The sequence below is a fragment of the Festucalex cinctus genome, chromosome 3, assembly GCF_051991245.1.
Source record: "Festucalex cinctus isolate MCC-2025b chromosome 3, RoL_Fcin_1.0, whole genome shotgun sequence".
Taxonomy (NCBI): Eukaryota; Metazoa; Chordata; class Actinopteri; order Syngnathiformes; family Syngnathidae; genus Festucalex; species Festucalex cinctus.
Genome location: NC_135413.1, coordinates 30,947,112 through 30,968,023, shown reverse-complemented (window position 1 = coordinate 30,968,023; position 20,912 = coordinate 30,947,112). Strand labels below are relative to the sequence as shown.

Genomic DNA, 20,912 nt, shown 5'->3' with positions numbered 1-20,912 from the left:
GGGGATTAGCGGCGTCATCGCAGATTACAGCACGACACTTTTTTTTTTTTTTTCCCTTTCTCCTCTCTCCCCATTCAATCTACATTGTGGTCGAGTAGTGCGTGATGTAATGTTGGGGATACTGTTTTGGAGTGGTGGGATTTGATTGCATTTCTTCAAGACTTGTGAAAAGTGACCATTGTGACTGTGAGCTTCTGCAACGTGTTGGCGGGGCTGAAGAACGTGTCGCGAACGTTTCGTAAGGCAAGACTACGTTTAACTCAAAGTGGCTTTAGAACAGGGCTGTCCAAACTTTTTCATTTGAGGTGCCACATACAGAAAATCAGAAGGACGCAAGGGCCACGTAATGTTATGAACAGAAATTGTGTTTCGTCCTAAAAAAAAAAATTGTACAATTAATTTATTTGCACTTTTGCATATTTTAGAAAAAATGCTACAGTACTTAAACCAATTTATTTGTAATATGGCAGTAGCATTATTACAGTTTTGGAATTTTTGTATTTAGTTTTTATTTTGGTTTGAGTTTTGTTTTTTTAAATTCAGTTAGTTTTAATTAGTTTTCAGGGTGGTTCTGTTAGTTTTTATTAGTTTTAGGTCTTTAATTAGTTTTAGTTTTTTTTTTTTTTTTTTTAAATGTGTATTACTTGTGCGCAATATTTAAAAAAACACCATGGTCTGAAGGTGCTTTTCTATTGGTTGCTGCTAGATGATGTCTCTTCTATGTGACATTCTTTCAAATGTCATTATTCTGGTTTAGATCAAAATAAATCTACTTAAAATTACATTTAAAATAATCTGCAAAGTCTCATGCATTAAATTACCAAAGACTAAAACGAAGGAAATTTTTGCTGTAATTATAGTTACTTTTTAAAAGGTATTAATTGTACATGAAAAATAACGAGGTTACCACATTAATTTTAGACAAAATATTAACTTTTGACTGCTAAAAAGAGCTGAGTCAAGTAACCCTTTAATACTTTGTGCTTCATATTTGTATACGCTAATATTTGTGTTTTAATGAACCCTTGTGATTTGGAAAAAAAAAAAAAAAAAAAGACTTTCAGGCAGATTACAAAATAATGATTCATCTAAAACAAATACATTCAAAGTCCAAGCATTCTAGCAGCTATTTTCGCCTTGGAATTTGAAACCACCCCCACAACCCCCCCCCTCACGGTACCGCACACGTTTCCCCCCCACCCCCGACGGATGGCGAGCAGTAATCCGCTAAATCTGCTCAAGAAAGAAAGCGATTTGAGGCGCAGAGTTATGCGGATTGGCCCAACAATGCGGCCTTTGTGTTTTGGCTCAATCGTCCTACAAGCGGGATCTCAGATACGGTACGTGGCCACAACATTAGGTACAGCTGACCACATTCTCATGAAGCAACAGTGGAGTAAAAGAAAAAGTCTACACCCCCTGCCCCGCTTTACAATCCAGTGTAAATTCACAACAATTAGAAGAAGATACTTTTTAAATTAAATATTACTAGCAACTTTTTTTTTTTTTTTTTAATTGAAAGGTCAAAGAGCAGCAGAACAGGAAGATAATGTCAACTTCCTGTTTGTGATCACAGTAAACACTCTGTAGAGCTTTTCTTAATAATTGTAATGTTCACCAAGGTACTTCCGGGTGTCAGAACGAGGTCAAAAATCATCTTTGCAGCCATGTTAACCCTGTTTTTGCAGTTTGGTCAAATGACATGGTTTTGTTAATAGTGTGAAAACAGCGTTTTTTTGTTTTTTTCTTTGTTTTTTTGCCATCCGGAAGTACAACACGTGTGAAAGGAACTCACAACTGCCACGAATAAATTAGGAAGCGTTTGCCTCGGAATCGCCGCCGACTCCGACGGGCCAGTACTCGTCCTGCATGTATTGCGCCGCCGAGCGCTTGTCCATCAGCGGGCTCTGCAGTTGCCACTCCCACTCGCGCTCCACCAGCTTGTAGAGGTCCAGCGCTGCCAGGGCGTCCTCCACCGAGCAGTGGCCCTTCCTCCCCACCTGGCGGGTTGGAATGATGACTTCATTTACTTGAGGCTCAAAGAGAAGCTCCCTCCATGTCAATTAAGGCACCGACCGATACGGATTTTTTTCGAGGCCGGTTCTATATATGGTCAAATAAAATCTGTTAACTCAATAATTGGCCAATTTATTGAACAAATATGAAATGAAATAGCTTATTTTTGATTTCTTAATGCTTACACCAGTAGAAATATGAACTACAAGCAGAACATTTGACTATTTTACATTACTTTGTCTTAACAAACCCAGAGAAAAATTTGTAAAAATCAGCGATTTTTTTTTAAATTAAAAAAAACAAAATAAAAAAAAAAAACTGATTGAACCCTCAATGTTAAAAACTAGGGTCTAACTAAGATGGATTTCTTTTGCCGATTTTGGCAAAAAAAAAAAAAAAAAAATCAGATAACTAACTAATCGGCTGATTATTTAAAAAAAAAATACAATGAATAATAAACTGACTTCTTTTTTGGTTCCTTAACAATTTCAACAACAAATATATGCTTCACAGACAGAGCATTTGATAGTTTTACAATTCTTTGTCCTTTAGTATTTAACTTTACAAATGAGAGAAATGCAAGTACAAAAAAAAATGTACAAAAAAAAGCAAGAATTGATTCATTTAGGGCACTTAAAAAAAAAATCCATTAAGAACAAGGTTATTTTAGTTAACAAAAAAAAAATCAACCTGATTTTTTTTTTTTTTTAACAGATGTGTTCCTTTTAAATATTGTGAACATGACAATGACGATATTGTATTGCACACAATACATATTTTTTTTTTAACAAAAACTAACTCAATCTAAGCATTTATTAATAACTAAAACTAATAAAAAAACAGAGCCACCCTGAAAACTAATTAAAACTAACTAAATTTAAAAATCAAAACTCAAACGCAATCAAAACTAACTAAAATGAAAAATTCCAAAACTATAATAACCCTAGTGAAGACTGAACCATAATTATTGTTGCATTAAAAAAAATATATTGGCAATTAAACGAGTAAAAACTCTGGACGATTATCATTATTATTATTTTGAAAAGGCCTAATATTAGCCAGCTGATTAAATAATTAAAAACGACAAGCACTAAACTCACCTGGATGCTTCTGTTCAGGAGCTTGCCGGCCAGGATCTTCAGGGAGACGCGCCGGCGGGGAAAGCCGGCCAAGCGTCTGAGGAGGTGCGTCGTCCCCGTATCGCGGACCATGTGACGCGGGTACTGGATGTTCAGAACGCCAAAGTCGTTGTACAACGAATGCCCCACCACCACCTTGCCCTCAAGAATATCAACGATCTATACAGTGAAGGAAGTGAAGAACAGAGTTAGCATGAGCGCTTAATCACAAATGTTCGCCGCTTTCGCAACAGCTGAGAAATCACCTCCTTTCTGGCCTGGGCGTATGACGTGGCGTCTTGCAAGTGATGCGGCCGGATGCCGCTCCACGGAGTCCTGTAATCGGTGACGGGACGACACGGCCGGATGTACTTGTCGTAGAGGATGCCGCCGTGGTAATCCAGGATGCTGCAACGCGCCAGCTCGCTGCAGCTCCCGCCCGGGCCCGTGCCCACCATCTCGCAGTCCAGCGCCACCACAGACGTTGGGGCAGCGGCGAGAGAAACCGAGCACGGCGAGCTCCTGCCGCTCGTCGGGGGGCTGCCCTCTGCGAAGCCGCTGTCCACCTCCCAGGTGTTCCTCAGGGTTGAATCTTTGTTTTGAACGTCGCTGCTGCTTTTGAACTTTTTGACCAGTTCGTCGCTGTGGCTGTCAGTCCTTTTCCTCTTCGCCTTCCGCCTGCGTTTCTTTCTTATGCACTCCATGGAATGAAACACCATGGCCTTTTTGCACAATAATCGGTAATTGCTCAGAAGCCCACGTGACGAGGCCTCATTTTTTTGGACGTGTCCTCGCCATCATCCACTGACCAAATTAGCATCACTGTCATTGTCATTTTTTGATTGCTTTTTTTAGCAAGTCGAAAGCCAAACATGGCAAACATTAAGAAAACAATAATTATCCCAGTAAACGTCACCTGTTGCATCGAATATGTGGCGTCACGTCACTCAAGCTACCAAAGAGTCCAGATTGATTTATGAGCGTAATTTTCCGCTGTCATTCATTCATCTTACATAACGACGTATACACGTATCGTCAAAGTATGTCGACATAATTGCGATTTTTTTTTTTTGCCGGACATTCTCAGTTAACGAGTGAAAATAATGTGACTGTCTTGTGTCTAGTGTAGCTGTCCGGCTACCGGCTTTTAAGCTAGCCAGAGAACACGAGCCACTCCAAAAACATAATGCACATTTTCTCGTAAACAGACGATTGGAACACCGTAGCCAACTCGCTGCTTGTAAATGATAATGATAATTTAAAAAAAAAAAGAAAAAAAAAAGAAAAAAAAAAGAAGCTGAACTGTACCTTCTCCCGTGGCACGTGGACACAAGAGGTGCAGCCTTGACAAGTTTTAGCAAGGTTCAACCTGATTGGTTAGTCGTCTTCCTCGTTGTTGTTAAACATGAAGTGCTCGCATTTCAAGTTTGGAGCGCCATCTATCGGTCTGGAGTGGAAACATCCGTATGCGTTACAGAAAAAAAAGGTAACAGTATTTGAATACATCACATCGGTCATTTTTTTTTATTCACAGAGAGCTGGGATTTTCTTCTTGTGCCATCTTTAAATTTATCACTCTTTGAACAATCTGTAATGAAACCTTTTTTTTTCCCAAAACAACTGCTATGGACTCTATGGACAAATAGCCGTGACGTGTTTCCGGAAAGATTCTGAGTGCACCGCCCTTTCCGGTGTTCAAACAACATAATGATTTGGGTGTTTTGATTGATTGAAAATCGATGACATTTTAAAATGTTCCACTCGCTCACCATGCTGCTGCCTCAAAACATTCAAACGACAAATGCTTGTATGTAACAATAACCATTTATTTGATGTTTACATTATATATTTTTGTTTAGTATGGCCCTCAGAAAACTAAAATGGCCCCCGATAGGACAAAAGGTTCCCCACCTCCATTTAAGAAAAGAAAAAACTTGTACATAGGAATATTGTTTCTTCATATCCTTATGAAGTCGTCTCATTTCTTTCCATCAGTTAGGTTAGCAAAAAAAAAGTAAAAAAAGAAAAAAAAATTACATACACAGTGAGTTTACAGACATGCTAAGAACACAAATAACTGACTTGATTAGATTGTACTTGCTAGTGTGTAAGGTTACATTCACCTTTGCCTGCCATTCCACTAGTGCAAAGAATCCCATGTGATCAACTCAAACCGCCACGTCGGCTTTGCATTAAGACGTCATAAGTTCAGTGCTTTCACTGGCGAGCTGAGGTAATTGGAGCACAAAAATGAAATCAAATGTTTATTTTTGTTTGTTTGTTTTTTTCTTCAGTCAACCAAAAAAAAAAAAAAAAAAACAGTGGAACTTCCAAAGTCGAACAGTTTAGACTCAATTATTATTTTTTTGTCCAAATATACCTCAAAAGTCAAACAAAACTCATAACATTGTGTCTGCAAAAAAGCAAGATTTTTCTTTGGCTTTTTTTTTTGTGTTTTTACACAACGCCAGCGACAGCTAAGAGGAAAAGTGTGAGAACCACCAGAACCACAAATGGACCTTACTGCTTCACATGATGTTCAGTCTCTTTAAAAAACAAAACAAAACAAAAACAACAAAACAAAACAAAACAAAAACACTAGGTGACAGTACAGTACTGCAGGTGAGTAGTTTTACTTTTAGTTTAATTACAGTTAACTTCTCTTCAGTAAGTTTGCATGTTACGTAACAGTCAAATATTCTATGCAGAATATAAAAAAAAAAATTCAATAATAAAAAAAAAAAAAAGATTTAAAATAAGAACAACCTGGAAGTCAACCAGGAACAGATTATGTTCCACTTCGGACGGTCACGGCAATATTTTTTTTGTGCTTTGCATCTTTAAAGTAGAAGCAAATTGCCTGGGGAAGGGGGCGGGGCGGGCGACTTCTTTAGTATCTTCTATTTTCTCTCATAGGAATTCTAAGTCCTGTTGAGTACATAAATGCAACAAACAAAGAAGAACAAGAAGAAATGTGAAGTTTTTCCTCAGATGGCTACGTCCACACATCCTGTACACGTTTCCAAATATGTACATTCACATTGAAACACGATTGGCGGGTCGCTATTTGCATGACAAAGCACCAGGCGGCGCTGTGGCCTCCAACTGTTCGGCCAAACTGAAAATATTTGCATTAAACAGAAATAACAACATTGGTTATGTGAAGAGGAAAAAAAGGGGAATAACACGTGTGGACTGATAGGGGAGAGTTGGGATTTCCCTTTTTATCTCCTCCTTTATGTCAAAATATGTGACGCCGTTACAGCTGCTAACAAGACGATTTACGATGCAGTGGAGAAGAACAATAAGGTGAGGAACGAAAGTTCTCATTTTAAGCAACGCAAAGTTGGTGGTGTCCAATTACTATCGTCTAACAAGAGTTTGTAGCCTGTGGAGGGTGATGTTTACAACTGCTGCTGCTTTATATGTACTTCCTGTTATGGTTGTTCCCTTTCCCTGACATTTTTGGCCAGGACACATTTTACAAAAGTGTAAATAAAAACAAAAACTTGCGTGCGTGTGTGTGTGGACATAGCCTCTGTGACCTGAAATGTGACTACGTGACGTATCAAGGCACACCTATGGTTGCAAAATGTGTGGGAATGTTCAGTTGGAAACGTTCCAAGGGAATTAAGGGCAGTGAATCAGAAATTTACAACATTGACGGTTTACTAGTCTTTATAGAAACCTTAAAAGAAATTTGAAGGAAAATATTTGAGCATATTCGACCTTGACTGATGCTGCATTCGAGGATGGTCGTAAATCGGACCTTTGCGAGTTCAAATTACTAGGACGTGTGTACGGTAACGCCCCCTTGAACTCGGAAATTCCACTTGCGAAGTCGGAAAAAAAAAAAAAAAGGACCCCGACGAACTACAAGTGACGCCACTCTACAATGGCATTCATAAATATTCGACATAATTTCACGACATGAAATAGGATAAAAACAATAAATGACGCAAACTTACGAGAAGGTAAGTTCAAAAATGAGTTTTAAGAACCAAAATAAAAAACAATTTACCACTAACCGCCATTTTGGTTGTTTACTTTCGCCTGAACGCTTTCGGGTCGGAACTGGGGGAAAAACCCCCAACTCTGATATGTTCGACTTCCGATCATCCTCGAATGCAGCATGACAACTGACGAGTTGTGAGCCATCACTTGTCAAAATTTGAGTTACAAACATGCTGCAGATATGCTGCCACTCGAATGAAGTACAGTTTATTTATTTTTTTAAATTTAACAATTAACATACTGTACTGCCCTTTTTTGGAAGTTGCCAAGGAGAGTCATCTATTTTACATAGATTTCTGCTTATGGCTAAAAATCTTTTATAATCATGCTTGAATACGATCCATTATGCTACCCTCCTCGACTCTCTGTTAATTTCCATTAATTCCTCTTGGAAAGTTCACAATTTGGAATACAATGAACCCCCTGATACTCACGAAACAAGAGCCCTGCCGCAAAATGTAACTGTCATGCCACTAAAAAAAAACTAAAAAAAACAAACAATTCCCTATCGATGTCACAAGATGGTAGCAAAGCACAACTTGTGTCTAGGGATGGGCGAGTACAGATGTCAGGTATCGGCATCAGGACATAACAGCATTATTTTAAAGTATCGAGTACTTATGGAGGCTGCTGATACCTGCTACCAATACTTGAGGCAGAAAAAAACAAATCTGACATCCACTTTCCTCCACATATTGACTTGCTTCACAAGCATTTCATTAGCATGGATTTTAAACACAGTAGGGCCAAAACATGCCTTGTGAAAAATAAACCGCAAAAAAAAAAAAAATGCTACCAGAGGGTGCTAGAACGTCACAAATTGAAACAGTTGTGCTGCTTTTAATATCGTGACATGACGACGACGATATATTGCGGCAGTTTTAACATCGCGATATTGCCGTTATCGTTACAGCCCTAGTATCGAACATCCCTACTGTTATGTCTAAACGAACGCTTAGTTAGTTTCAGAATTAGTTTTTAAAAGAAATGCGTATGACTTGTGCACAATATTTAAAAAATACTATCGGAGTGATGCTTTTCTATTGGCTGCTGCTGGATGACATCACTTGTGTTCATATCAAAATAAATCAACTTCAACTCAAATACGGCAAGATTGTTTTTGTTTTTATACATTTTTTTTTTAACAATTTAGACCAAAATTACCGTCAACGGGAATACTGACGAGGAGCGCCATTGACGTCAATTGCCGTCAACTACATTTTTTTTTTATGGGAAAGGGCGGAGAAAAGGCCAGAAGATGGCAGTATTGGGTCTCTTTTATATGAGGATGCTTGTGAAGCTGTGAACATGACGAATGTCTGAAAATGTAAATGTAAATGGCACCAAAGAATAGACAAATTCACAAAGGGTTCACTGTATTTCCAAAACTCACCAGCTTACCTTCCTACGGGAACTTACCGGAAGTTTTCCACCCTTTTTGCAACCCTAGGCGCACCATACTTGAACTAAATTCTGTGATGACGAGGGTTTCCGCCCCCTTCCTCATGCATAGAATCCGACCACGGCCGACGTGTCCACAGGCAGGAATTTCAAAGTGTGGCGAGGAAGACGCACCCGGCGCGCTCACAAGGTCTGCCGGCTCTTTAACTCCGAGTAAACGAGCCCCTCGGCCGAGATGGCGTCGCCCAGCCCGACCGTCCGAAGCGGCCGCTTGCACACCAGCACCGGCGTCATGTGGAAAGTGACGTTGCCCCGGCGCCACGCCGTCACCGGCGCCGCCGGGTCCAGGGCGAGCGCCGCCCGCGGCTCCGAGTGCGAGCTGTGGAAGCGGAGCGGCGCCTTCAGCTCCACCTTGGCGACGTCGACGGCGCGGGTGCCGCACGCCTGGCTGCTGGCCACGCGCGCCCCCGCCGTCACCGCCGCCGCCTGGTTGGCCCAGTATCCGTCCACCGTGGCCAGCACGTGGTAGGCCAGCGTGTGGAAGTGGACGCGGGTCAGGTCGGCCTCCGACGAGGGGTCGGTGCGGCCGTGGCGCTCCAGGATCCACAGGATGATGTCGCTGACCTGGCCCACGTCGGGGACGCCCTTCCAGGCGTCGAGGTGGGCGTGGGGGCCGCCGCCGGCCTGCGACAGGAACAGAAGCTCCTGCTCGTTCAGCCCGATGGAGCTTACAATGGGCATGACCTGCTAACAGGAAGACACAAAGACGGCATGGAGTAGTCAGCCCACACGAGCCAAAACAGGCCAGTGCAAGCCGTTGTTGAAGTCACAGGGCAGCCATCTTGTTACTCCCACCTCGCGAGCATTAGCATTAGCGAGCCAATTGCATTTTGCATTGTGTGTTAGCCTTGAGCGTGCCAGCGTTTATAAATTAGCTTCCTTTTAACGCTTTAAAAATGGCGCATGTGTGACTGCCTGTACGCTCAGTAGATCAGTTCCGTGACTTTCTACGCCGTTTCCAACATGTACCTCCTGCATGATGCTGTTCATGTAGTCTCTGTCCGTCATGCTGGCCAGCTCCAAGTGGATGGGGATGTCCTTACGAATGTCCGATATGGCTGACACCGCCTGCCAAGATGGGAGACACAGTCAATCTTTTTTTTTTATTTTTTTTTTATTGTTTTAGATTTTAAATGTAGCATGTTGACACTGGAAAAAAAAATTGAATGCCATGGCCTGTTTTTTAAGCTGTCACAATTTACAAAGTACAGTAAAGAAGAAATATTTCAACTTTGCAACTGTTCTCACCAATGTAATTGGTCAGGACGTGGTGTTAAAATTACATGCTCACGGACCTCCTTGAGGCGCTCCTCCCACAGCTGCCGGCCCTGTCCCTCCATCATGTGCAGCCCGGACAGGACCACCAAGTCGGGTTGGAACTCCTCCAGGCTGGCCACGAACGTCTCCAGAGAACTCATCTCCCCGTTGGACACGTCGTGCGAGAAGATGAAGCGGTTGGCTTGAGGCGCCCGCGTCGGACCCCACTGCTCGCCTGGCGACGCAAATTCCGTCGGAACGTGAAAAGGAAAAGCCCCCTCGCGAGCAGTCCAGGGTTATCCCGCCGCTTGCCCAAAGTCACCTGCTTAAACTAGTTTATTCTTGTAACATGAGAAAGCTTTTTTTGTGTGTTTTTATTCCTTTCAGCATCGTCTACAAAACATCTTTGAATCTTTTGGAGGAGAAATAAATATGCAGGGAATACAAGACAATACAAGAATATAAATTCATAATTTTGACCGGAAAACTATCGCAAATTTACAAGGACAGCGCAACATTTCAAGAATAAACCTGTGAGAGAATTGTAAACATTTTATAACCGCTGCACTGCACGTATAAAAGAGAAATAAAGACAAAAATGAGTGCATTTCACTGTACCTGCTTTGTACTCCAGGATGAGGTGGTATTCGTCCGTCTCCTGCAAGGAGCCCGGCGGAACAACGATTTGCTCATCCAGCATCTCATGAAGTTTCGGTCCCACTGGCCCACATAACAAAACCTGCAGACGGACAATTTGCATCTGTTATTTGCATATTTCTGCTATTTATGGAAGGTCTCGGTCCTTCAAGCCCCACGAATAAGAAGGGTTTACAGTCGGCTGTCTAGTGTTTAGCAATCTACATCCATTGAAATGTATTGAGAGGGGTTATTTTAAAAATATAATAAACAATGTCTTTTCAGCAAAAAAAAAAAACAAACAAAAAACTAGCAGGAAAATAAATAAAATAAATTTTAAAAAAAATAAAAAATCTGCAAATATGTGAATCCGCTGGTGCCAAACAGCGACTTAACAACATCAACAAATGCAATACAAAAAGTCTTTAATACCATATTCCTTAAGGCTGAGCCATGGAACAAAACACCCTAAATCAGGGTTGTCAAATATACAGCTCACGGGCCGGATCAGGCCCGCAACGGTGTTTAATCCGGCCTGCGAGATAATCTCGAAAATTAAAAAAATAAAATAAAAAATAATAAAATTAAAAAAAAAAGACAGCCAAAATCAAAACATATAAATTCATTAATTTCACAAGCAATCCTCAGATGAGTAACGCAACTTGCACACGGAATTGACCTGAATGTCATTATTTTACACAACCTAGTAACGGTTTGTTGGGAAAAAAACAAAACAAAAAAACAAACAAAAAAACATTGACCAACATAAATCAAACAAATGTGTTGATTAAGACACACATTCACTTACTGGTAACACAAACACATACGACATGGATTAACATCCCACAACTTCATTCATTGCACCACACAATGCATTCTGGGAACAAGGTATATATGCAAAACAGTTTTGCCCGGAACTCATATGGGCAAAGTGTGGCATTTGCAATTGTGTTATTTTTTGGAACAATATATTTACAGTTGAGCCCGGCTATTTAGGGCTGGCCTGCAAATCTGTGAATAACTGACGGCAATTGTTTTTAAGTTATAAACCATCACTTTACTGGTCCGGCCCACTTGGTAATATATTTTCCTCCATGTGGCCCCTGAGCTAATACGAGTTTGACATCCCTGCCCTAAATTGTTCTATCACATTTGTATTTACCATGAGCTCAGGATATGTGGCGAGCTTCTGACCGATGAGGGCTGCATTCCCTCCGACATACAACTGTAGGGCAAAAAGAGTTCAAGTTTCAGGTGCGAGTTACGGTCCAAGTTTGAAGAACGCAGACGGACGGATGGGCGGGCGTCACCTTGGCCCCGGGATACTCGGCAGCCGCCCGGGCGATCTTCCGGAAGACCTCCTTGTCACTGAAGAAGCGCTCGGCCGCCGCCCCGCGCTCCATGTAATGGACGAAGGCCTCCCTCAGGTCCTCTTTGGAGTGCAGCACCTCGTGATCCAGGCCGCTGCCGGGGTCCAGGGCCAGGGCCTGCAGCAGACCCACCCCCGACACCACCACGTCCACGCAGGCATTCACCCTGAACCGCGGACAAGGAGATATTTGATCACTGAATTACATTTAGCACATTGGCTCCTCTTTATGATGCAGGTGACGATGTCGCCAGTGTGTCAAAAAGGGGTGTTAAAAAAAAATCGATTCGGCGATATATCGCGATACTACATCGCGCGATTCTTGAATCGATTCAATAAAAAAAAAATAGTTTTTTTTTTGTTTTTTTTTAAGAGCTCAGAATTGTTCGTTCGGTAGTCTTACCGATTCAACGTCTTATCATCATTGCCTTTTTTTTTTTTTTTTGTGTGTGTGTGAATCGATTTTTAAACTTCCATTTTTAATGGAAAAATATTCAACAAAACGTCTGACTTCAGGTTAGGATTCACACCTTGAGCATGGAAGAATGTTATATGAACGGAACATTAAGCCTTAATATTTTTATTTTAATGCTGTTCAAACATGAAACAGATTACAACCTCTATAAGACTGAAATTTCAGATAAATAAATAATACATTTTCATATAAATCTTACACTCTACAAGCTTACTGATGAGTATTTTCTAAATTTGAATGAAAAAAAAATCGCAACAATCGACTTATAAATTCGTATCGGGATTAATCGGTATCGAATCGAATCGTGACCTGTGAATCGTGATACGAATCGAATCGTCAGGTACTAGGCAATTCACACCCCTAGTGTCAAACCGCCAAATACTGGCGAGTAGGACCCCATCCAGCAACTGATTGTGTTGTTTCACCTAAATTTGCGCCCCACATTTGCAGTTCACACAGAGGACACTTTGGGGAAAAAAACAAGTACCGTGCAACAAAATGGCGCGGTGCTAAGGACACATTCCTTGTTTTAAGAAGAGCTTATATCAAGCCCCGACACGCCTGAGAGGACAGAGGAGCCTCCAGGTCACAAACGTGGCAGTAAACATCCAGCGAGCAGAGGCCAAACCTACCCGACGGCCACTCTGCTCCACTGCCGTGTCGGCAACGTGATCAGTGAGTCCCAAGCGTCCGAAATGACCTGCTCCAGACGGCGCTGCTGCTGCTGCTGCTGCTGGCTCTGCGGGGACAACCGGATGCCGTCCGGGCTGATGTACTGGAGGAGCTGCTCGGGCAGCTCGGGGCAGCCGTGGTAGAGGTAGCCGACCGCCAGGGCCAGCAGGGCCGCCACCGACGCCTTCCTCCACATGGTGCACTGGGCTGATGTAAACACAGTGGAAATAAATCAAGTCAATTCTCTTCCCTTGGAGAAGTCATCCGTTCATCCATTTTCTAGAATGAAACAAACAACCATTCAATCTTTAAATGGAACATTATTTTGTAGTTTACAGGAGCATATAGCAATAAAATAAGTATGAGTCACTGTGAATTTGTGGGCAGTATGAAGAAGACTCACTAAGACTCAGTAAGCTCCAGTCGTACAGTAATAGGGCTTTTTACACAGAGGATAAAGAAAATGTGTAATTATATTTTATATCGCCTGTAGTGTCTACGCGTTCAAATAGGTGTCGTTTGTGTTCAACTGTGCGTCGTTTAAAGGGTTTTACAGCTGTGACGCAATCTATTTGTCATGGCCTTAAACATTGTTCGTTAACATTAAGCTATGCAAACTTTCCTAGAGCAAAGTTAAGTGACGGTTTTAAGTACATAATAAGCAACTATATTTGCTTTGTGTTTAGTTTAACAGTAAATATTAACTGGGAGCGGCATAAAGCTTCTTGAAGGCTCTTTTTTTTTAAATGATGTTCACGTTCTAAACAATTGTTACTTTTGCGTGTTAAAATCCAGTCCTTGTATCTGAAATGAATGCTCGCAAGTCAAAGCAAAACTTCCTCGGCTCCAAACAGCTCGTACCTCGAAAAACTCAAGTCAAGGAACCACTGACGTCGCCCATGAAGATGATTTGATCTCCCCGGTTTTGCCAGAACATTTTATTGGTTGAATTATAAATTTCGCTAACTTTTAGGGTGTTCGACTAAAACATACTTTGCAAACTTGAACCGAGGAACTGTGGCATTACAGTGTTATGTTTCTGCTAATGCTAGCTATAGTATACATTGTTGTCTTTTTGAGTTAAGTTCGCCGAAAATAACGTGACAAATAGTAAGTAGCTCTAGGCCGCGCAGAGGAGCGAGTAATCTCATTAAGAGACAGACTTGCCATTTATATTCCTCCACCACAAGTTTTAATCACTCAAACCGCGGGAGCTAAAACGCTTAATGGCTGACAAGAGCGGCGGTAGAACATACCAATGGTCCGAGTGCAGCCTTCAAACGTGTCGCCGAGGAACGTGTTGTCGTTTCCCGGAGAACCGCATCAAGGACGCCAAGCTCGCTCGATGCTGCCCGTGGTGGCGAAGGTGAAGGTCGTCGTCATTGAACGGGTTGAAAAGGCGGCGAGGAAGGAACTGAAGCAGCAGAAACAGGATACCGACCGCCACCGTCAGCACACAGCCAGCAAGCGGCAAGCAAGACACACTTCCGCCTTCCGACTGACGCATGCGCACACGCTGCCGGTTTAAAAGTGGACTTCGACGGTTGAAGAGCACCTGAGAAGGAATCCCATGACACCACACAAACAATAACAAAAAATGTTAATAACAATAACCAGTATAAAACAGATAAATACGATATGTTAAAAATACCATGAATGACAAATTATTTGGATGCGTACAGTGGATTAAAAAAAAAAAATACACACCCGATTAAATGCTAGGTTTTGTGATCAAACAAAAACACAATAAACCATTAAAAAAACTTTTTTACCACCATTAATAATAACCTGTGTTAGCAAATAATACAGCTTTACTTTCTTTTTCCTTATTGGGTGGAGTCTGAGACACTTTAAATGGTGGGAGGTGTGATGACTGCCATTTTACAGGAATTTGATTGTCAAGTCATCTTTATTTACATAGCACTTTCAAACAGCCTTAGCTGTCACAAATACCCCACTTATTGTTTTACTACCAATGATGTGACCTATAAGTTCTACAACTCTTGAGAGAACAATTTTTTTTCAAGAGCCAGCGTAAAACAAGCAAACAAACTGAAATAATGTGGTTGCACAAGTTTTATTGAGGTTCAGCGGCAGCTGGCCAGTAGAGGGCACTAGTATGCCTCTCCACTTTGCACAAAATTAACAAAACAATTCTGTTTTGAAATATGTACAGTCTATTTTTATATTAGCATAAATTCAGCTGATGGAGTTGCATCCTTTATTATGTATAAAAAGAAATACATTGTACCCATTGAAACGGTTATGAAGCGAAGCGTTTGGCAGGTCAAAACAAAATATATGTCTTTATTATCACAATTCTTTTGACAAGGGATTCAAGAAAAACTACACACAAAAACAGAAAGCAGCCTCGGTGAATGCAAATCTAAAAAAACAAAAAAACTACAAGCATTCTTTGTGTTATTATATTTACACCTTTTATGACACAATAAAGCAAACAAGTGCACAAGGCACAAATAAGATGCGTTTGGCCCCGGTCGGTGGGTTTTAAAAAAATTAAAAGGACACTCTAAAAATCTCACTTGTGAGATAAAACCGCACTGAGCTGTCACTTCAATGCATTCTGATGGCTTTTTTTTTTTTTTTTTCTCGTTTCATTCCAATCATTTGCGAACTTTTGTGTTATTAGACTTGTTGGGAGCTGTGAAGCTGACGCGGACGTCCCGTCGGTAGAAGCCCTGAAGGACTCCCCCGAGGACGACGTCAGGTAGACCTGCAATACAGAGGGAGAACGAGAGATGGCGCTAGAGGACAAATGCATAGATGTGGATGTGGTCATCGCACACTTTCTGGCACTTGAAATGCTGTATCCTAAAAAAAAAAGAAAGAAAAAAAAAAGAAAAAAAAAAAGAAAAAAAAATGCTGTATCCTGCGACCATATTTGTTTACAAACATTATGTGGTGGGAAAAAGCAAAAACCAAAAAAAAATAAAAAGACTACCTGATGTGCAGTCGGACACATACGGATCCCGGAAGAATCCCATCACTCGCTGATGTGGCAACTGAAAACTAAAGGAAACGTGAACATTATTGAGTTGATTAACTTTTACAAGCCTTTTCAATTAAATGCAGCGGGTATGAAAAGTCTACCCGGGTATGAAAAGTCTACCCACGCCCGATCAAATCTCCACCAAAAAGAGACAAATATAAATCATTTAAAAACTTTTTTTTTCCTGCTATTAATGTGACCTACAACCTGCATAACATCTGAACTTTTTGTTTCAGTTGTTTATTTTTACTTCCCCTCTCAAAGATTTTTTTTTTCTAATCCGGTAAATGCAGAACATCACGCAACCAAAACAGGTTAAGTATCCTTGCATTTTGTTAATAGTAACGACTTGTTTTTAAATAAAGAAAATAACTTAGCAGATTTTTTTTGTGTACGCTACAGTAACTATGCTAACGGCGAGTTTCGTCACCGTAGCATGGTTTGAACCACAACTTGCTGAACCTTTTTTTTTTTTTTTACTGTAATACATGCAGCCTACATCATTTACAGTATTAATACATATATATGATATGTAAGATTCTATAGCCACTGCAAATGTTGTTTATGCCATTCTGCATTTTAAGACCTGTGAACAGCAAACTGAAGTGCGTGAAAGGCCTTCACGTTGTGAAAATCTGATTTCATTTCGATCATATTTACCTGTAATCCTGATTGTCCAGGTCATCAAGTGATCTGAAATCAAAGTGATTCATTTATTATCAATAACCGAAATGATCATGCAAATACTATAGTCAAGTAACGTCAAGCATCATTCAAACTCAATGGCATTGCTGCTATTTTATTACGTCAAGCCAATTACTGTGTAATTTATTAAAGAACAAAATCAATGTATCATAGTGTCTATTAGTTGAAATATAACTACAGCAAATGTATTTCATTATTTTATGACAGATAGACCATTTAATTCATTTGAATTGAATTTGCATTTAAGTTTATATTTTACGTGGTTAAATCTAACTTTAAATGAGTTTTAAAGCATTAATACTTTATGACTTTTTTAACTACCGGCATTTTATTATTATTATTATATATATTTTTTTTTTTAACTACCGGCATTTTATTATTATTATTATTATTATTATTATTATTAATTTGGATTCAATTTTAGGACCGTTTTATTGATTTATTTACCTGTATTTCTTTGTTTATTAACACATTACAAATATAACCTTAAATCACTATAGCAAAAGTATGTATGATTTATTTAATGACATTTCTAATAATTTCCTGATATTTGAAATCATGTAATGGTATCTCGAGTCATCTATCATAAAATATTGGATTTATATGGCACTATTATGAATATATATTTATTTCTTGACCTTAATTATTTCATATTTGTACTTTGACAGTGGATGTAAAAAGTCTACACACCCCTTTTCAAAATTCCATGTTTTTGTCACTTTTTATATTCACTGTATAATTAAAACAACTGATAATCCACTTATTAGTTATATTGTGATTGAACCCAAAATATCTGTATTAAAAGTTTATTAGTTGTTTACTTTATGACCAATACAATTTTTCAACAGTTGTATTGATTTAATTGCATTTTTCATGATTCACAGTGAGTGACATTTATATTTATTTATCAAAGTAACTTTATTTTACGACTGTGAAAAAAGGCTGGTAGCAAACGGTGAGCGATGATTAGCTGCTAGCGTGAAAAGTGACGAAAATGGAGCAAGTAGCTGCACTGTAGTGTACATGTAAGTAAGTGTCCTCACTCCATGCTGCTGATCTTGTTGCCTGTATGATAATGTTTGACATGGAGGAAGTCCAGCAGCTCCTGTGGCACATCCTCATATTGATAGATGATCTCCTGGGCAGGACACACCACAGGCAATTTCCATACAATTCATTTTAAAATAAGATGCAAGGAAAGTACAAAATTTAGTCCCCCCCTAAAAAATCAATCGAGATCTGTATAATGCGTTTAATATTGTCATGTGTTACCTGGATGTAATCCTCCAGCTCCTGCCTCCTCTGCTCCAGCGGTTTGGTCCTCAGATGAGGATTCCTTTTACTGGGGAAATCGGGAGTCTGGATGATCTTCCTGAGCTGCGATCACAGATGCGGACGATACTTGTTGGATAACAGCATGCCGACGGCCCGAATGAGTAGTGCGTGACGGACGGAGCAGGGCCGGTCACATGAACTCACTTTTCTGTGCAGAGTGTGGAATTCGCTGCTCCTCCTCAGCACAAAATGTTTCCTCTCGTTGAACAGCACTTCAACTCGAAAGAGCTGCGCGAAAACAAACACAAATTATTTGCGATAAAAATTCCTGTGAGCAACATTGCGGAACGTAGAGTAATAAAGACCACTGCATGATTTAGCTGCTTTGGGTAACAAAATTGTTCAAATCGAAATTCCTTGAATTATTTGTTAAACTGAACAATTAACACATTCACTGCCAGCCCAGCAAAAATGCATTATTTGACGTCTTTTTCCGTCAATGGCAGTCAATGAGTTAAGATGAGATCTAACCAAAATTGACGGATTTTTAAGCAAAATTTGCCTTAAAAAAAGAAAAAAGGAAAAAAGGATGCTGCAATATAATCACAAAATATATTGGCACATTGTGTTTAACACATTCACTGCCAGCCCAGCAAAAATGCATTATTTGACATCTTTTTCCGTCAATGGCAGTCAATGAGTTAATGATATTCACACACATCATCCAAATGAGTTGTCACAATAATCCTGAACAATTATTTAAAAAAGCGGGGGGGAAAAAAATACATATATTAGGGATGTCCCGATCACGTAATTTTCAGCTGATCGGTATCAGGAAAAAATGATCAGGGTTTTCATTTTTGGCAATTTTTTAAAATTATTAATATTATTATTATTTCGGGGCGACAAAGCAACAAAATCATCCAGGGGTAAACATATTGCCAAACAAAACATTTTATTTATTTTTATTCATTATTTTGTGCACTTCTGATGGCACCCCGGAAAATTACTGGGATGGTTTTGTTTTAAAAAAATAAAAAAATAAAAAAATTGGAAGCACTTCTTTTACCCCCTCAATACTTTGCCGAGGAATCGGATCAGGACTCGGTATCGGCAGATCCTCAAAATCAGGTGACTCGGGTGCAAAAAAAAAAAAAAAACATGATCGGGATATTCTAACATATATCAAATCGCGAATATGTGGTGGTCCACACTGCATCTCAAATTAACTTTTTCAATTCAAATGAATGAAATTTATATTAATCTACTGTATTCCAGCCCTCTATAATAGCTCCCCCAAATTTGTGACGTTTTCAATAGGCAAAAGAGCACTGTACATTATTTTACAGTATAAAAACATACATGATAAAATTGAAAATAAAGAAATAAAAGTAGGAAAACCTCCGTAATTTTAATTAATTAATAAAAAGAACAGTGGATTTTCACTCTTCGCGCTACTGTGTCAGAAAATGTTTTTTTTTTGCTGATGTTCTTTGAACGCATCACAACATGAGACAACCTGTTCGCCCAGCCCACCAGGTGCTCCACGCCTTTCGCTTCCGTCTTTATTCCAGCACACAAACACAACCGAAATGGCGGACAAACTACACCAAAAGAAACAAAAATCGGCCAATAAAAGTAAAATAATAAAAAAAGGACAAAACGGGGGTTGAAAGTACTCACCTTTTTGGACTTCCCCACCTCGTCCACTTCCCTCTCCGTGGATGGAATGGTCACGTGTATCATTGGCATTGCCGTTGTCCCACCCGGAGCATTTGGAGCGACTGTGGATTTATTGATTTTTTTTTAACTTAACTTTTTCTTCCGGTCCAAAGTGTTCCGACGAGTCTTTTTTTTTTTTTTGGAAGATCCGCCACTGTGAATGGGTCGGGTTTGTGAGCTCTCAACTCGGACGTGAACAGCAGTCGTCTGGCTGCTTGGAGCTCCCGCAGCTCCACCTCCACGCTAATTGGACAGTGTGGCACACCCACATCCGGGACATTCAAGGTGCAGTCCACCATACAGGAAACGAACTTTTTATTTATTTATTTATTTATTTTAATTAATGAAATCACGAAACTAACTAACTAAATGCATTTTTTGTTAAAGGTATTTAATCAGGGTTAAACTGTTTTTTTTCCCCGTCGGTATTAAATGTAGGTAGGAAGAGAAAGAAATAGTTTTAAATTAATACTAATTTGAAATGGACAATACAGACAATTTAGTGTCTTCAATTTAGATTCCAGCACAGTTCTAGGGGATGAAATATGTGCCACCGGAAACAGATTTTTATTTTGTCTATATGAAATTAAATATTTGAATTTGAGTAATTGCATTAGACTTAGACTTGACTTTATTGATCCCTTTGGGTTGGCTCCCTCTGGGAAATTTACATTTCCAGCAGCAATAAGAACAGATAATAAAATAAAAAATAAAAAAAACAATTCAATCAATCAATAAATAAGGTTATTACACCAGAGATTGAATTAATAATAAGAATATAAAATATAAAATAAAAATTCAATCAATCAATAAATAAGGTTATTACATACACATTACACATACACCATTACATAAATTGAATAATGTATTTTTTTAAAATTTGAATAAATGGATTGAAAAACTGAAACTGGGTTGTACAATTTGAAATGGAATGTATTAATTTGGAAATGGAGTCCAATAATAAATTTAAGGTATATTTTTGAGTGAAATGAACATTTTTGTTTTATCCCATTATTTATTTATTTATTTGGAATGGATTGTATTCTGTGTATATAAAATGCGTGTATAAAATCGTATATACCTTACTATATGAATCAGTCGCAAAGGAACATATAGGCGGGTCAACCTGGTATAGTGAAGTGTGCGACTATGTCAAAGTGATGTCCAAGGTGGAGGGAGGGT

General features: G+C 39.6%; 3 protein-coding genes across 7 annotated transcripts; all 3 read right to left on the bottom strand.

Annotated features, from left to right (window-relative positions):
- Window positions 1-1,706: 1,706 nt before the first annotated feature.
- Window positions 1,707-4,513, bottom strand: isg20 (interferon stimulated exonuclease gene). The gene is made up of 3 exons (XM_077517569.1): window positions 3,401-4,513; window positions 3,117-3,314; window positions 1,707-2,000 (listed from the first exon to the last, which is right to left on the bottom strand). The coding sequence occupies exons 1-3, from the start codon at window positions 3,851-3,853 to the stop codon at window positions 1,812-1,814; spliced, it is 840 nt and encodes a 279-aa protein (XP_077373695.1). The 5' UTR covers window positions 3,854-4,513; the 3' UTR covers window positions 1,707-1,811.
- Window positions 4,514-4,939: 426 nt separating this feature from the next.
- Window positions 4,940-14,503, bottom strand: adpgk (ADP-dependent glucokinase). 2 transcript variants are annotated; one of them, XM_077517566.1, is made up of 8 exons: window positions 14,275-14,503; window positions 12,979-13,225; window positions 11,813-12,038; window positions 11,665-11,727; window positions 10,485-10,605; window positions 9,905-10,101; window positions 9,579-9,677; window positions 4,940-9,296 (listed from the first exon to the last, which is right to left on the bottom strand). In XM_077517566.1, the coding sequence occupies exons 2-8, from the start codon at window positions 13,212-13,214 to the stop codon at window positions 8,733-8,735; spliced, it is 1,506 nt and encodes a 501-aa protein (XP_077373692.1). In that variant the 5' UTR covers window positions 13,215-13,225; window positions 14,275-14,503; the 3' UTR covers window positions 4,940-8,732. The 2 variants fall into 2 exon arrangements, with proteins under 2 accessions (XP_077373692.1, XP_077373694.1); XM_077517568.1 differs by having other exon boundaries at window positions 4,940-9,293.
- A 573-nt stretch (window positions 14,504-15,076) lies between these two features.
- On the bottom strand, window positions 15,077-20,020 carry snx22 (sorting nexin 22). 4 transcript variants are annotated; one of them, XM_077518093.1, is made up of 7 exons: window positions 19,692-20,020; window positions 18,213-18,296; window positions 18,006-18,110; window positions 17,777-17,871; window positions 16,689-16,721; window positions 15,981-16,048; window positions 15,077-15,850 (listed from the first exon to the last, which is right to left on the bottom strand). In XM_077518093.1, exons 1-7 carry the CDS (start codon window positions 19,758-19,760, stop codon window positions 15,588-15,590), a joined length of 717 nt encoding a protein of 238 aa, XP_077374219.1. In that variant the 5' UTR covers window positions 19,761-20,020; the 3' UTR covers window positions 15,077-15,587. The 4 variants fall into 4 exon arrangements, with proteins under 4 accessions (XP_077374219.1, XP_077374221.1, XP_077374220.1 ...); XM_077518095.1 differs by having other exon boundaries at window positions 15,077-15,752; XM_077518094.1 differs by lacking the exon at window positions 16,689-16,721.
- Between the last annotated feature and the right edge of the window lie 892 nt (window positions 20,021-20,912).